This window comes from Haliotis cracherodii, unplaced genomic scaffold, assembly GCF_022045235.1.
Source record: "Haliotis cracherodii isolate W230 unplaced genomic scaffold, xgHalCrac1.p SCAF_1, whole genome shotgun sequence".
Classification (NCBI taxonomy): Eukaryota; Metazoa; Mollusca; class Gastropoda; order Lepetellida; family Haliotidae; genus Haliotis; species Haliotis cracherodii.
The window spans coordinates 61442420-61460312 of NW_027266264.1; the positions used below are offsets into that span (position 1 = coordinate 61442420).

Here is a 17893-nt window from a genome sequence, read left to right on the forward strand (position 1 = left end):
TATTTTATCAGTGCATGATTCAAGTAACAATTTATTGACAATAACAATGAAACAATCACCAGGCTACTTGACTGCCTCATGATTGAGTGAGTGAGTTGATTTTAATGCCACTTAGAACAGTATTCCAGTTACATATCTGCTTACTGCGGAGGGAAGTGGAGACATTTGTAGTCGGTTACCACTCTGGTGGAAACCATTGCTCAATAAACATAAGAATAGATCTGAATAAACATAAGAATAGATCTGTCAGTAAGGCATAGATGCAGATTGGCAAATGACGGTCATATTTCAAGTGACAGAGTAATTGCCAGTATTATTTTGGACAACATGTCACGATTGCATCAATAGCAGCACAGCAGACTGATTCAACATTGATTGACAAAAGCATCTCGGGAGACTTTGGGCCGGCCAGCACACACAGAAGTTATGCGGCATGTCAGAGCAGTATCTTAAAACAAACGTTCAGGCAGCAAACTACAGAAGACGCTAAAAATACTGAAATGGAATTTTGTTGGACTTTTGTATATGTTATGAATGACATTATTTTGTTTGTTTGTTATTTAACGTAACACTCCTCAATATCAAAGCTACAGGACGGCAGTCTCTAAATAATCGAGTCTGGACAGACAATCCAGTGATTGACGTGACTAAATGGGGAGGGAGCAACCAGCAACAATTATCCTCCAGTTTACACAAAACACATAATTGTTCACTGGGCACATTCTGAAAATAATGTGCTGTGGGGCCAAACGAAAATGTCTGGACTACGTTTCAAAGAATGAGTGTGTGAGTTGGGTTTAACGCCGCTATTAACAGTATTCCAGTTAAATGTGGAAGGAAAGCCTAAAGTGATGTAGGTCTCAGACGTTTACCACTTGGTGAAACCCACAAGCACGGGTATTGTGCTGACAAACCTAGAAACATAATCAGGGCAAACCAAGGGAAGCAACTCTGCACAGTGAATCGCGGCGCCATAGACGACTCGGCCAACCGTGCCCCCTTTCAAAGAATGAAATGTCTTAAAGTGCTGAGTTAAAATAATGGGAGTAGTAGATGGTCAGTCCTAGGGGGGGTACAGAACTAGAACAATTAATCAACAAGTAAAGTTAAATAAAATATTCATTTGTCCTACACATGTTTATCCTCATAACAAGAATTTGTTGATAGTGTATCCTTCATAATAAGTGCACTTGGCACTAATAAAACTGAAAAAGGTGGGAGCTTTATTTAAACCATACAGTAGCCTAGTGGTTAAAGCGTTCGCTCGTCACGCCTAAGACCCGGGTTCGATTCCCGACATGGGTACAATCTGTGAAGCCCATTTCTGGTGTCCACCGCCGTGATATTGCTGGAATATTGCTAAAAGCGGCGTAAAACCATACTCAGTCACTCACTTAAACCATACATAACAATTTCAATTGTTTTCAGAGGTGAAGCTTTTCCATAATAGTTACTGATAGACATTTATATATACCCCTTCTGCACTGCTGTTTTCTGTAAAAACATTTTTCTTAATGCCAACAAATATGGACTGTCATGTAAAGGTTTAGTTTTAGTAGGGTCTACATACAAGCATTTCTCACAGATTGGTCTAGAAGAGGATCAGGGGAGCTGATTAACCGATTAATGTATGCATCAACTCCTCCAATTATCAAATCTATGTGTAATATCCGTTTTGTTGACCTGGTTGTGACCATATTTCAAACAAATCATTCATATAAAGAGGCTAGTAGAAACTACCTCAGACTCATAAAATTATAATTCTACTTGCCCATAGGGTTTCCTGGCTTTTTGGCACATGCTGTGAATTACCTATCATTCTCTTGATTGTCCAATTCGCACTGCTAGACCTTTGGCACAACCTTCTGAGTTCTTAAAGATTTGAATGTTTTTTCATTGACAAGGACTAGTAACTCTTTGCAGGGCTAGCAAAATAATCCCGCTTGAGGTCATTTCGATCTTTGAAGAGTCTAAATGTGTGGAAAGCAAAGTACAAAGACAAACACAGGTACAAAGAGTCATGTCACATAACACAAAACTTCCTCCAATATCTGTAAAAATTCGAAATAAAAATTTCTTCCACTTTTCACAAGGAATTTGGTGACCAACACAATGTAAGATTCAATATGATGGCGAGTCTGTGTCATCTTGGGCAGCCAGCATCTCCGGGGGAGTACAGCCCCCTTGTCACCCCCTCAGCAACAATGTCGGGTAGGGTACCTGCGGTACGGAAACAACGTTATACTCCAGGACATAGACATTGTAACTGACACAACGTACGTTAGTGAGTGAGTGAGTGAGTGAGAGTGAGAGAGAGAGAGAGAGAGAGAGAGGGCCACCTGTGCCACCACAGTGACTATTGGCAATGACTGAGATAGTATTTCACATTAATCATATTAGTGAGTGAGTTGGGTTAATCGCCGCTTTTAACATTTTTCAAGTTATATCACGGCGTGCCAGCTTAATGTGGGAGGAAAGCCCGGAGTGATGCAAGTCTCAGACGTTTACCACTTCGGTGAAACCCATGAACACGGGTATGGTGCTGACAAACCTAGAAACATAATCGGGGCGAACTGAGATTCATAGGTTTCCACAATCATAGGTTTCTGGCGTGCCCAAGGGACGCAACTCTACACAGCAATTTGCGGCGCCTTAGACGACTGGGCCACCCGTGCCCTCCTTAATCATGTTAACATTTGCTTCCACAGTGAGGCAAAATCAACTCATCTGTTTGAGGATATCAGAGGTATGATACGGTGATTTGAAACTAATGACTGACCAATGAGAATCGCGTGTTTCAAAGTCATGGTAGAATGTGTAATAAAATGGTAATGGGCTGTGATTATGACAACCATATCTTGGTAATAATACAAATGATTTTAATGATTCAACAAAATTTGTTTTTTCCAGAACAGTCTTGAAGAAAGGCACAGTATAAGAACAATCCTGGGCCAACTTGCACAGAACACTCTTAGTTACGACTGACCATTGGCGCCTACAATCGACTTAACAATCACCATACAATTGTCCTATTCCACTTGCACAAACCGATCTTAGCGCAATTGTAAGACGGCTTGAATTTAAGATTGCGCTTTTAGCTAAAATCGAATCCTTCAATGGTGGCAGTACGATTATCTAAAACTCAACTCCTGTCTTTAGTTTTCTGCAAAGGCGCATAGCTTGCTGCACACACAGTAATGGAACCGATAACGACACACAACAGTACCTTCCTCCATGGCACCTTGCACAGATTAAGACCCCAATTATTTGAAGGAAATGATTACTAGAATGATGGTATATATTTTTGTTGGCATTAATACTGTCGTGATTTAGGAATTGTTTGCTATCGCAATTAGAGAAATACCTACTCATGTTTTGAAGAATTGAAATACGAATACATACCGATACATTCTTTAGTGACATAATGATAATGAAAATTTATATGAATAATAATAATATGTCCTATTAACATAACAAGTAAATGTATGATCGTCATCAATTTGGGGGAGATTTACGTAAAATACTAAATATATCCTTCATGTTTTCGCTTTGCTGCTATAACAAAGGATGTTATGATTACCTTTAAAAACACAGAAAGACGGAGGATTTCAAGAATGCATGGACCGGAAATAATAATAATAATAATAATAATAATAATAATGTTTCGAGAAAGCAGTTGTTTAATATATATTCACTGGGTATATATTAATTATATTGATAATTATTTTTAAAAGGAGTGAATTTTACTTTTGCTATTTATGGGATATTTTATGTCTCAACATGCGTATTTGTTTGTTTGATGAATACTAGTATATGTTTCTTTTAAATTCATATATAAAAACCCTTGTCCCCTCCCCAATCGATTTTAGAATTAAACATGTATGATTTTTCACTCTAACTTGTATTTATAGTAGATTAATTTAATGATAAACTAAAGACAAAAGAACTGCCATGAATGTGACCCAGAAGAGTGAGTGAGTGATGCCGCTTTTAGCAATATTCCAGCAATATTCCAGCAATATCACGGCGGGGCATACCAGAAATGGGCTTCACACATTGTACCCACTTCCGGAATCGAACCCGGGTCTTCGGCATGATGAGCAAATGCTTTAACCCTTAGGCTACCCAACCACCCCCTGACCCAAAAGAAATACAGGAGGAGCTCAGCGATTCTATAATATTAATACACTGGGCAAGGTAGATTCTATGCTACGTGCTTATACAAAGGGAAACCCCTCCCATCTAGTATATGAACTAAGATTAGCTGCCCTTGAGTTGTCCAAAAGGTCACGGACGTTACTAATCGCTTGCAGACAACTTAGGTTCTTATCCTTCCCTTGTTTAGCGAAAAGGTATGTTGTTTAAATTTTCTTTCAGCATTGAGTCGGGTGGGAATGGTACTTATAGCTATCGACTCAATATTTATGTGGTTCACTATCGCAATTAACAATATTTCTGACGTTAAATCTGTGGTGAATTCTGCGTATTGTTGAAGTGTCGATTCGAATCATAAAGTTAACAAAATAAAGAGGCTATGTTTGAATGTAAAGCAAATAATTTATGTGAAACAGACCCACCATCTTGTCAAGTTTATCCAGGGACCACAACAATCTTAACTACTTAAGATTGGTCCAGACCAATTGTACGTTTCGCTTGTAGCTTACAATGATCTTAGCCTACAATTGCTTTTGTGCAAGTGGATGGCGAAGCCTAAGATAGCGATCTTAAGGATTTACAATAATTGTAGCGCTAAGATTGTTATGTGCAAGTGGACCCAGATCAGTATGGTATGATTGGTTGGTTGGTTTGTTGCTTTACGCCACACAGCAATATTCCAGCTATATGATGGCGGTCTGTAAATAATCTAGTCTGGACCAGACAGTCCAGTGATTAATATTATGAGCATCGATCCACGCAATTGGGATTGATGACTGGTATCAACCAAGTCAGCGAGCTTGACCACCCGATCCTGTTAGTTGTCTTTTACGACATGCATAGTCACCTTTTACGGCAAGCATGGGTTGATGAAGCCCTATTCTACCCCGGAATCTTCATGGGTCAAGTATGGTATGAGAACAGAATGGCACAATAACAGTAGGGTAGGGTGCAAGCACAGTAGGGTAGGGAAGAACAGTAGGGTAGGGTAGAAGAGTATGGTAGGGTAGAAGAGTATGGTAGGGTAGAAGATTATGGTAGGGTAGAACAGTATGGTAGGGTAGAACAGTAGGGTAGGGTAGAACAGTAGGGTAGGGTAGAACAGTAGGGTAGGGTAGAAGAGTATGGTAGGGTAAAAGAACAGTAGATAAGGGTAGGGTAGAAGAGTATGGTAGGGTAGTATGAATGTGTTCTCACTGGTAGTATTCTCCTGGAGGAAGGAGTCGGCGGGGAATGAGATGACCGGCTGATGGCTGACCCGAATGTCCTGGCTCAACTTGTCCAGGGAGCTGAAATATACAACAACGTAACTATGGTAACATATCTGAGGGCTGAAATATACAACAACGTAACTATAGTAACATATCTTAGGGCTGAAATATACAATAACGTAACTATAGTAACATATCTGACGGCTGAAATATACAACAGAAATTCATGTCTCAAGATTGAAATACAGAACAAAGTCACTTCTGCCTGAGTGTCCATGTTATTATTATTTGTTTGTTTTGCAGGGCTATGCTGCAGTATTTCAAAGTATTAGTAACAAAGCTGACCTTGTTGTTCCAAGCACTGTTGAGTTACAAGGTCAAATGTAACTCTCACACGTTAACACAGATTTATGATTACCACATTTTCCATAAAACAATCTTAGCACTACACAAGGGCTGGAACGAGTCTATCCGGGTACCCTCCACCCTCCACCCTATTGCCCGACCCTACCCGGGTACCCTCCACCCTATTGCCCGACCCTACCCAGGTACCCTCCACCCTATTGCCCGACCCTACCCAGGTACCCCCAACCCTATTGCCCGACCCTACCCGGGTACCCTCCACCCTATTGCCCGACCCTACCCAGGTACCCTCCACCCTATTGCCCGACCCTACCCAGGTACCCCCCACCCTATTGCCCGACCCTACCCGGGTACCCTCCACCCTATTGCCCGACCCTACCCAGGTACCCTCCACCCTATTACCCGACGCTACCCGGGAAGCCTCCACCCTATTGCCCGACCCTAACCAGGTACCCTCCACCCTATTACCCGACGCTACCCGGGTACCCTCCACCCTATTGCCCGACCCTAACCAGGTACCCCCCCACCTTATTGCCCGACCCTACCCAGGTACCCTCCACCCTATTACCCGACGCTACCCGGGAAGCCTCCACCCTATTGCCCGACCCGAACCAGGTACCCTCCACCCTATTACCCGACGCTACCCGGGTACCCTCCACCCTATTGCCCGACCCTAACCAGGTACCCCCCCACCTTATTGCCCGACCCTAACCAGGTACCCTCCACCCTATTGCCCGACGCTACCCGGGTACCCTCCACCCTATTGCCCGACCCTACCCAGGTACCCTCCACCCTATTGCCCGACCCTACCCAGGTACCCTCCACCCTATTGCCCGACCCTAACTAGGTACCCCCCACCCTATTGCCCGACCCTAACCAGGTACCCCCCCACCCTATTGCCCGACCCTAACCAGGTACCAAATATTAACATAGAGTTACGAGTGTCATATTTCGACAAAACAATCTTAGAACTATGCCCGACCCTAACCAGGTACCCTCCACCCTATTGCCCGACCCTAACCAGGTACCCTCCACCCTATTGCCCGACCCTAACCAGGTACCCTCCACCCTATTACCCAACGCTACCCGGGTACCCTCCACCCTATTGCCTGACCCTAACCAGGTACCCTCCACCCTATTGCCCGACCCTAACTAGGTACCCCCCACCCTATTGCCTGACCCTAACCAGGTACCCTCCACCCTATTGCCCGACCCTAACTAGGTACCCTCCACCCTATTGCCTGACCCTAACCAGGTACCCTCCACCCTATTACCCAACGCTACCCGGGTACCCTCCACCCTATTGCCTGACCCTAACCAGGTACCCTCCACCCTATTACCCGACGCTACCCGAATCCCCTCCACCCTGTTACCCGACCCTACCCGGGTATCCTCCACCCTATTACCCGACCCTAACCAGGTACCCTCCACCCTATTACCCGACGCTACCCGGGTACCCTCCACCCTGTTACCCGACCCTACCCGGGTACTCTCCACACTACTACCCGACCCTAACCAGGTACCCTCCACCCTATTGCCCGACCCTAACCAGGTACCCTCCACCCTGTTACCCTTTTACCTGACCCTACTCGGGTAGGTAACTTGTATGTGTATTGTAACTTGTATCCTCACGGTGTTAATTTACTCACTCAATACTGTCAGAGAGGTTGCTAATGCCCAGAAACTTGAGGAGGGATTTCGGGAGAATATCCCCGTCTAGTGTTCCCTGAAACAGAAGGCATGATGAACAACAAGGACATAACAAGAAACCAGAACAAAGTGAGTGTCAACCAACTGATGTACAGGAGAACACTGAAACCGACACCGCAACAGAAACAAGGAGCCTCATGCTGAATATAGACAGCGCACCTGTACGAATTTCTGAAATGAATTGGTTAATTGTGTTGAACCCTGCTTTGAACACACCCTCTATTATCCAGTGTATTAGATATCCATCCCATCCTGATAAATACTTTAAAAAATGAATAATGGAACTTTGAACATACCTTTATTTTGCAAAAAATAAGTATGTTTCTTGGCAAGATAAAGCCAACAGATATCAAGGCCGTGGTTAACTTTTTTTGACAGGGGGGGGCAAATATTTGTACAAGTATCACTTGTCCCCTACTTGATTCAAATAAAACTGTTTTCTATAAAAAATCTAGGGGGGCAACTGCCCTCCCTGGCCCCTCCAGCTGGCTACGGCACTGGATATAAAACAGTATCTGTCAGGTAACCTTTCAGTGTTTTGTAATACTGTTACATAATTCGTAATGATGATGGACGTTTTCTTGAGGCATGGTATTTAACTGTCTGAAAAAGCCCAGTTTCCACCCTTGCCAAACTAGCCTGAGAATTTCTAGGTACGAGCATAGCGCCACCAGTGGCTATTATGGCATGTCCCTTCTATGTCCCTCCTATAGACCAATCAGATTCCCTCTCTCATATCACATGCATTTGCTTCAAACAATACGGTGGCGCCCTGTGAAGATGATATGATCAATAATCAAGATCAATATTGTAATAAAACCGGTCTTACTTCACGCAAAGTGCATCAAATCATGTGAGCACCTTGATTAAAAACCAGAAAAGATTTGAAAAATATCTGTTGACGCGAAGTTGATGGTACACATGCGTTGCAAATCCTGCAATCAACCGAAATCTGCACGACAGTTTACGCACCAGATGTTGATAAAGTTACACGATTTTGATCGGACTATGCATAGACTAACTAGTCCTGTCAAAATATTACTCCATAATTCCAGCCTAGTTCAGCTAGGGTAGAAAATGGACTTTGATAGTCCCTTCCAAGAATGACCACTTCTATTCTTTAAGGTTGGCAAACCCATGAAGGTTTAGGATTATAGGGCCATCACACCGACAAATGAGCTAGATTAACAATGGTGAACTAAGGTCACACGAGTTTCAACCCAACCCAAACTACCACCCACATTGAAGTGTGTCATTCTAGTTTTAATAATCGGGGTCGAAGCCATCCAAATATGTTCAAAGTTATAGAAAAAACAAACTGCTACAGAAATCTTGGGCATGTAGGTGAACGGCGGAGGTTGCCTTCCACCTAGGAAAAAGATGTAAGGTGTCTGAGAGGCCACACAACCATCCATCAATATCATGACACTATGTCACATTATGTTGGCTTGTAAACGTAAATGTGCTAACATAAAAACATAAATGGGCAATTATAGTGTCATATTCCATATACTATTTCACACTTATACTTTTTCTCTTTTCTGTGAGTGCCATTATGTAAATTGTGTATCTGGTGAAAATTGGTGAATTTTGAACGTATGAAACCGTAAATTATAAATTAAAAAGAAATGTCTGTCCTTTTGAAATTCTTATTTGAAATATAGGTTTGGAAAATTATTTATGTATCCTATCCTTGACAGTAACCCCATGCTTGTGACAACAGTGGCATGGTTACCATGGTTACACTACTACTACCTGCGGGCATAGGGGCAGTGAACCAAAATTAACTAATCTGAAACTAATGACGACCTAATGATCCCTGAATGGAATCTAACTTCAGCAATGTCAGACAAGTCCATTTCAAGTCCACTTTATTAACAGGGGGGTTAAGTTTGGTATTTCCTGCATATTCTCACAATCCTCACATCGATTATCTGAACCTAATACCCATTTTCTCCTAATAACAATTATCACATCTCTCCCACTTTTTGATGCGATGTGATCGTTCGGCCACTGCATTTATCTAAGTACCCCAGCTGAAAATGGGCAACAACTCACTAGACACGTCCGTCTCAAAACTAACGTCGTCCAATATGCGACATAAAGTTGTGAGCGCATATTAGAATCTCCAGAAATGATGTCATGATAGAACCATGTATTATTGTGAAAAAAACCACACTACGTTCTTTATTGCTTTTTGCGATTTATCATGTAGCTGTGTTATATTCTCTACCATGCAATCACGTAATGGTCATTAATTATGCAGCCAGATGCTAATCTCTGTAAGAGCTTGCTTTTTTCATCTGTAGTTGCATTGTCTCGTACCTTTATTGTCAGCCACAAGGGCAGACCCAGCAGTTTTGCAGGTGTCCGATAACAAAATCCTCTCTCAGTGGTGTGTGTGTGTGTGTGTGTGTGTAGACCTGGCACATTGTTGTCATTGTACACAGTTGTTTATCATGTCAGTTAGTGCGACAAAACTTGATTACAGGGTTTGGCAAATATAGACATGCAGGTCAAACTGTCTGTATTTTACACTGTATTCCATTGATCAAAACTATTGATACTATATTGACATTTGGTACCAACACTGATCAATACCTTGCCATCAGACCATGACCAACTGCAACACATCAGTTGCTGACAAGAGTGAACTCTTTACCCACGAGGCTACCAAGCAGCCCCTCCCGTATAAGACAGCTGGGTTGTGCACTCGTTTCATGGCCTAGTTATACAGCTGTAAGATAATTTGCTCTCTAAATACCAAACACATGAGCCAACTGTTTTTGTATTTCTTCAAACGGTTTTGTGCTGGAATGCATGAACTTACACCAGTGACACTGCTTGAGGAAAATTGTCAAATACCAAAAAAACACACGACCAGGAATGTAGAACAACACCTGTGAATTCCCAACCCTATATTATATGGCCATCTTCCTGAGGCAAGGGAGTTAACTGACTGTAAAATTCCAGTTTCCACCTTTGCCGAACTAGGCTGGAATTTCGTGGTTCGTCAGTCGCGCCACCAGTGACAAATACGAGTCATGTCCCTTCTACATCCCTCCTTTTGACCAATCAGATCTCACGTCTCATATTACTTTCCTTCAAACTTCAACAGGCGGCACCCAGTCAAGACGATCTGATTGATAATCAAGACCTTTATTGAAATCACTTTAGCACCTTGATCAATGCCCAGTTGACGGTACACATGCTCACCATGTTTACGAACAAAATGTCAATGTCGTTACACAATTTTGATTGGATTATGCATAAATTTGTTAGTCCTGCCAAAAAATAACTCCTTGTTCGGCAAGGGTGGAAAATGGACTTCTATAGTTAGTTAACTTCCTTACCTTGGGTAGATGATGTATGGAAGCACAGACATGATAAGTGTTGTCTTGAACTTCCATGTGCACAAGATGGGTGAGTGAACAGAGTTTTATGAATGAATATCACAGTGAGGAGCAACCAACCACCAACCAACCAAACAACCAACCACCATCCAACCAGCCAGCCAACCAACCACCAACCTACCAGCCAACCACCATGCAACCAACCAACCACCAACCAACCAGCCAACCATCCAGCCAATCAACCACCATGCAACCACCCACCAACCAACCATCCACCAACCACCAACCAACCAACCACCAACCAACCAGCCAGCCAATCAACCACCATGCAACCACCCACCAACCAACCATCCACCAACCAACCAACCAACCACCAACCAACCACCATCCAACCAACCACCAACCAACCAGCCAACGACCATGCAACCAACCAACCACCAAGCAACCAGCCAACCATCCAGCCAACCAACCACCATGTAACCACCCACCAACCAACCATCCACCAACCAACCACCAACCAACCACCAACCAACCAAACAATCTTTATTCATGATACTGATGAGGCCAAATGCCTATAGTACATGGTCTGGGGCTGAAACTATTACACTTTCTTAGTTTCATAGCATGATAAATAAACAGTCAGATTTCCGATAGTTTCTGTACAATCACATGTCATTAATTTACAAAATTTGTTAACATGTGGATTGTGGTAGAAATAGTTATTTAAAAATTTTGTTTTTAAATCATTACACTCTGTACATACACATAAAAAGTGAAATTCAACTTTAATACAACCACTTTTACAAATCCTATTTTCTCTAAAAATGCCTACATATCTGCCTGTTCATAAGTAAAATCATGGAAGCTACAAAAAAGTCAAGACAGAGCTATTGGGTCATTGATGTAGCAAGCCGACACTGAGAGCACGGGGCCACCCCAGCGCTCCCTTGCACAAGATACAGTTTGAAAGACATTCCTATGTACCTACCTGTAAATAGCTTTGTAAACCACTTCGTCTTTGCTCTAATACTTTGGAATTCCACTTGAGAACCTTTTTAGGAGGAAACTCAGGTGTTCTCATTACTTTCTTGAGCTGAAAAGCAATGTGATGCTGAAGTCATGTTTATGTAGCATAGTATGTCAAAGACATTTGAAAAATATTTGTATGTGATCATGATGACAGGAATAAAAACAATGAGGCAATATCGAAAACAAATGATTGATTTTTTGTGGCATTTCTTGGATGGCTAAGGGATTTTATTTCAACAAGGTCTGTGTATCAAAGACAAGGGACAGAACTCCTGATATATTATGCACAGAATCAGATCCAACCGAACAAATTTGGTGAAAATATGAATGTCAAATTGAGTATCATATTTGTGTTAATAATACATACAAAAACACATTATATTTCTATATGTGTGACATGTTGGCAGAAAAATCGTAAATTTTGATTATTTTTGCTCTCCATATTTGATTAAAATAGAGTTGTGAAGTCCAAAGTACTATGTAGATACTCATTAGGCAAAAACAAATACCAGTCTTCGTTCTCAGGTACCGTTCGCATCATCAGAAAGTCTGCCAAATGTTTCGGTTTTTATTTCCATTTTTGAAAAAATAAAAATTCCTAATACTTTAAAACAATGTGCACACAGTTACTTCCCTTTACATGCACACTGCCTTACTGTGAATCTCATGTTATGGCGACAATAGGACTTTGTATGCTTGTTTATGTAGGGAAGGGAGGACCCTTTCTCAGGTTGATGGTACACAACTATTTATTTGGTTACATACCAGTTCGAACAAGCCCAAAAAAGCCTGGATTATATGTTCAAAAGTCATTGCCTGGGAACCACTTCTTTTATTTTTTTAAGCCTTATATCTCCAGCAAATAAGCACAACAGGTACTATTTGTTCAGCCTTGCTTCATGGCTCTACTGAAAGATAAGTCCATAGATGTGTAGTAATTTTATCCTTATAATAGGCAAGTCTAGATAAGCGGACAGTCTAATGACATGGGGACAACATGTTCTTATTATTTATAAAATCTAGAAATTATGATTTAAACTTATAATTATTGGCTTAGAGACTTGTGCAAGTGTCCTGTTTTCCTCCTAAACATTTTTGGACATGCCATAATAAATAAATTGACCCATGAAAATTCGGCGTAGAATAGGTCTTCAGCAACCCATGCTTGCTGTAAAAGGCGACTATGCTTGTCATAAGAGGCGACTAACGGGATCGGGTGGTCAGACTCCCTGACTTGGTTGATGCATGCTCATGATATCAATCACTGGATTGTCTGGTACAGACCTGATTATTTATAGACCGCCATCACAAAGCTGGAATATTGCTGCGTGCAGTGTTGAACAACAAACAAACAATAAATCAATTATTACATTTTCATCCCCACCTGGCTCCCTGCCAAACATGCCGCACATCATTTTATTGTCCTGAAGTACCTACAGAAATATCACTGTGTGTTGCCTTCATTCTGTACTTGGAAGAAAAGCATCATCCAAACATCATGAGTCATGTGAATCACATCCATCAACAGTTTATGTACACAGATGTCTTGAACAGTTTGTTAAAAAATATATATACTACTCAAAAGAAGTTAAAGAACACCCAATTCTTTCATATTACTATAGTTAATCTCACATGCCAAGACAGATTAACTATAGTAATATGAAAGAATCGGGTGTTCTTTAACTTCTTTTGAGTAGTATATAAAGAATGCCTCCTGCCTCACATTTTTTTATTTCGATGCAAATGTAATAATTCATTTATTGTGGCCATAAATCGGATCACATATTTGTTCAGGTCAACCCTTGAGTTCAGCACAGACATCATGAAGTACCCAGACAGCAGTGTCCATCTGCAGAAACCAGGGTTCACCATGTACACTGTGCCTTGCCTCAGTGCATTCACTGACACCATCGACAATAGCACATCATTAACCATATATCACACATGCAGTTCTTGGAAATTTTGCCATAGATGGACAACCAACAATGAGTGAGTGAGTATTGTTTTACGCCGCTTTTGGCAATATTTCAGCAATATCACGGTGGGGGACACCGGAAATGGGCATCACACATTGTACCCATGTCGGGAATCGAACCTGGGTCATCGGTGTGACAACAACTAACAATGAAAGCACGTACAATGACATCCTCTAAACACTGGTGTGTATGTTCTGTGATACTTGCCTCAAGCCTAGACTATATGAGACAAGACAAAGATGCATGATCTGTGATGATGATGAAATGAAGCGGCATTGTTTGTAGTAGCAGAGTGAGTAATATTTCCTTAACGCCGCATCAGCAATCTTGCAGCTGTTCTATGTAGTAGCAGAACATGTATAGAATTCAAAAGAAATTAAAGAACACCTGATTTCTTCATATGACTATAGTTATTTTGTCATGGCTGGTGGGATTGCAACACACTGCCTTCCAATTGTGGGTCTTCTTTAACTTGTTTTGAGTAGTGTACAGAGCTCCAGATAAGCTGCGTATCTGCGTAAAATACGCATCAGAAATGCAGAAATATGCAGTGAAATAATATTCAACCGCATCAAATACGCAACGAACATTACAGATATCCTCCAAAAATAAAACTTGTGCGTATCATCAAAATATTGTGAAGTAACCCCACGTATTCGACTAGCAAATCAGCAACTTATTTTGAAATTATTTACAGACATTCCGTCAACCTTGCCATTCTCCACGATGACAGTTACATCATGATCATTTGCCATCACACTTTCTTGTGGAAGTATCGTGGTATTTTTGAGTCCTATAAAGCTCTCGAACCCACACGACACCAGTTTGCAGGGATTAGATGAATAGTGTTTTTAAATATTTAACTTAAATACCCACATGTGTAAAAACTAGAGGGTAACAGAAATTTGAATACCCAGATAGAATTACTGATACCCAATGATTTTAAAATGCATGGGTACAATACCCACAACACCCAAAGCTTATCTGGAGCTCTGAGTATATATATGTATCCTCGATGTGTAGCTTGTAGTATGAGAGAGAGTGACTATTGCTGAGCGCTGCATCAGGCCTATCAAAAAATATGTTTGGGTCCTCTTACGTGGAAAAATAAAAGAGGGTAGGTAGGTAGGAAAATTACTTTATTATTCAAATATTTTACACAGCATATTTATCACTAATGTCTCTTGTTGCATGGATGACAACAAAAACGTTTTTCACCAATGTCAGATTTACAATCAATCTTTAAACAGAGTAAAAAGAATTAATGGAACATGTTGAAACCAAATTGTCAGCACTGAACAAAATAATGAAAACATCAAGATAGAGTCGGGGGATTGTCTTATTTAATAAATCTGAGTAAGAATAGGTATGATCGGGAGTAAGATGAAGGTAGGGTCGGGGAACCAGATTCAAGCATATTTCTTTGATACGCCTAAGCATTCTTGCATCTATTTGTGGTGAGCATATGTGTGATCATTGATGATGAATAAACTGCACCTACTGTATTTGACGTAATAAGCGCCCAGGGCGCTCTCAAAATTAAAAATAGGGGGCTCTTATTAGAATATTACTTTGGTGGAAAAAACAGAGTTGAAAGATAAATTTTGTGGTTTATGCTGACAGTCTGAACTGTTTATTTACGACAGATACATTTTTCCAGAATTTAATTGCCCATAATTAAGGGTGCATATAACACATGAGTGTGTATTATACACGAATAAATAAGTCTTGTGTACATTGATAAATCGGAAGGGGGGCTAATTGGGATTGTTCACTAGCCAATATATTAGCAAATATCGCTGTGAGCGCTTATTAGAGCTGGGCGCTTATTACGTCGAATACGGTATGTCCTGTCATGCTTGTATCATTGTGACTGATTTGAGACAACCATTGTCTGAAGAACACTTGATTCCGAAGGCTAATTACCCTGTAGCCATGACATGTCTCCATAACTTAATTGCCATTATTTATAACACTCATCCCCGTTGTTAATCCTCACCTACATTTCATTGTATATTGACTGTCAGCCAACCTGGGCCACCATATCACATCCCGTTTACTACTGTTATTTATAGTATGACATTTATTGCCTTACTTGATCATCCCCTGAACTGGGTCAGTTCATCACGGCCATATGTCCAATGTCCAGAGCAACGTCTCTTTTGTCAGTCCATTGTTTGTTTCTATATATGTGTTATCATTACACTTTTAGACTAGGTATTCCGAGTGCTGGTGTTGGGACGACCTCGAGCAGGATGTGCAGCTCGTAGGAAATGTCCTGAGGTTGAGATGGAGCTCCGCACACCTCATGTATGCCTGAGCTGGAAGATCCACTCATCGCTGTGTTTGTGTTGTCAGAGCAGGTATTCCGCTCATTGTGTAATTGTTGTTTATTGTTAACATGGTGTGCATAAAACGTTCCGGGACTGTGATGTCAATTTTGTCCTTGATTCCCCCAAGAGCCAATTCCCTGTTGCGTGTTGACACTTGTACCAGCAGAACGTACATGAAGGATCAGTGATGATGGCATAGAGCGCCCTTGGTTCACTGGGGCACAGAGATTACATTCACAGTAATCTTCTGATACACTGTTCTGCATACATCACAAAGATCAGATCAATGAATATTGAAATTATTAGTACACACTGCTAAATCAAACACTGTTGTGTACATCACCAATGCAGATGTTGGGAACCAAATTATTCTACCTGTTTATGAAGTTCTTCAAACTCTGTGTATCTCTTCTCCACTGTGTGTAATCTGCCAGATACCCAAACCTCTAAGAAAAATACCTGCAATTAAGAAATAGAAGGTTCTACAGGAAAATAAAATCGAACTAATATCTAAGTTATTACCAGTCATTGAGGAAAGACAATGGCAGCAAAATCAAATATGTCATATGAATGATCATTCCATAACTAATATCTGGCCACATTGCACCCACATTACACCTTAGAGTGAGTGAGTATGGTTTTACGCAGCTTTTAGCAATATTCCAGCACTATCATGGGCATCAGACATTGTACCAATGTGGGCATCGAACCCGGGTCTTTAGGGTGACAAGCTGACTTTTTAACCACTAGGTATCACCCCCCCCCCCCCCCCCCCCATAGTATTCTTAGATAGATTACCAAGGGATGCCAATTGGTTTGGTGTGTTTGTCTAATGCTGGAGGTATGCTGAGGGCAAGTACACTTGTTATGGGTGTTCATATATATATATATATATATATATATATATATATATATATATATATATATATATATATATATATATTACTATCAGCTAGTATACACAGGCCAGTAAGCAAGTTTTTCAAATTCAGGTTAGGCTGCATTCCCGTTTACCCCCCCTCATGGTTCTCAGTTAGTTTTAGTTTGTCAGCACTGTTTTCAAAGTACAAAGGAAAATCACTGCTTAACACAGGACCTACATCTAAACGCAAGCACCTGCCTGCTTCCTTCAAAGATTTTCATAAATATTTAGGCTACTGTGTAAACTGAAAAGGTCACTGTAAGGTAAGGGAATACCTCTTATGACCTACTGGCTGGTGTCAGCAAAATGTCACGTAATGTTGAGAGCATGTTGACTCTAACATTTAAACGGATGTTGTGTTTGTTTATGAAGAGACTGACTTTTCATTTTTCTGAATTTCCTTACGTCCTTGAAGCTTGCTATTATTTCTGCAGCAATAGACGTATACATTGTAACGTAACCTCAGGTAGCACTCACCGTGAATGTGTTTTCGTGTTCATCTTTGATTTTCCGATAACTTGGCACAGAAGCTCGTATGAACATTGCGAAGGATGGAAATAAAATGCCTTCGTATGTTGACAGCTGTTAGCTGAAGGAGGGAGGGTCGTGTACTAGAGTGACTTCCCCTTGGTTGATACAAAATCTCAGTGATTATTGTTACAATCGCGGCTGCAATCAATACGACAAGACAATAGTGATGCAGAACATCACAATCTGGATGCAACTAAACATCGGTATAAATATGATGTTAAAAAGTGTTTGGAGCACAGATAAAAATGATCAAAGCAGTCTATATTTATAAATATAAATGGTCTCGATCCTGCATGTCATCAGTGGGTAG

At 41.0% G+C, this 17893-nt stretch overlaps 1 protein-coding gene across 1 annotated transcript; it reads right to left on the reverse strand.

Annotated features, from left to right (window-relative positions):
• On the reverse strand, nucleotides 1-17638 carry LOC139466797 (sorting nexin-24-like). Its single transcript, XM_071248493.1, has 6 exons — nucleotides 17530-17638; nucleotides 16506-16589; nucleotides 11781-11885; nucleotides 7379-7455; nucleotides 5353-5444; nucleotides 1-2220 (listed from the first exon to the last, which is right to left on the reverse strand). Exons 1-6 carry the CDS (start codon nucleotides 17593-17595, stop codon nucleotides 2144-2146), a joined length of 501 nt encoding a protein of 166 aa, XP_071104594.1. The 5' UTR covers nucleotides 17596-17638; the 3' UTR covers nucleotides 1-2143.
• Between the last annotated feature and the right edge of the window lie 255 nt (nucleotides 17639-17893).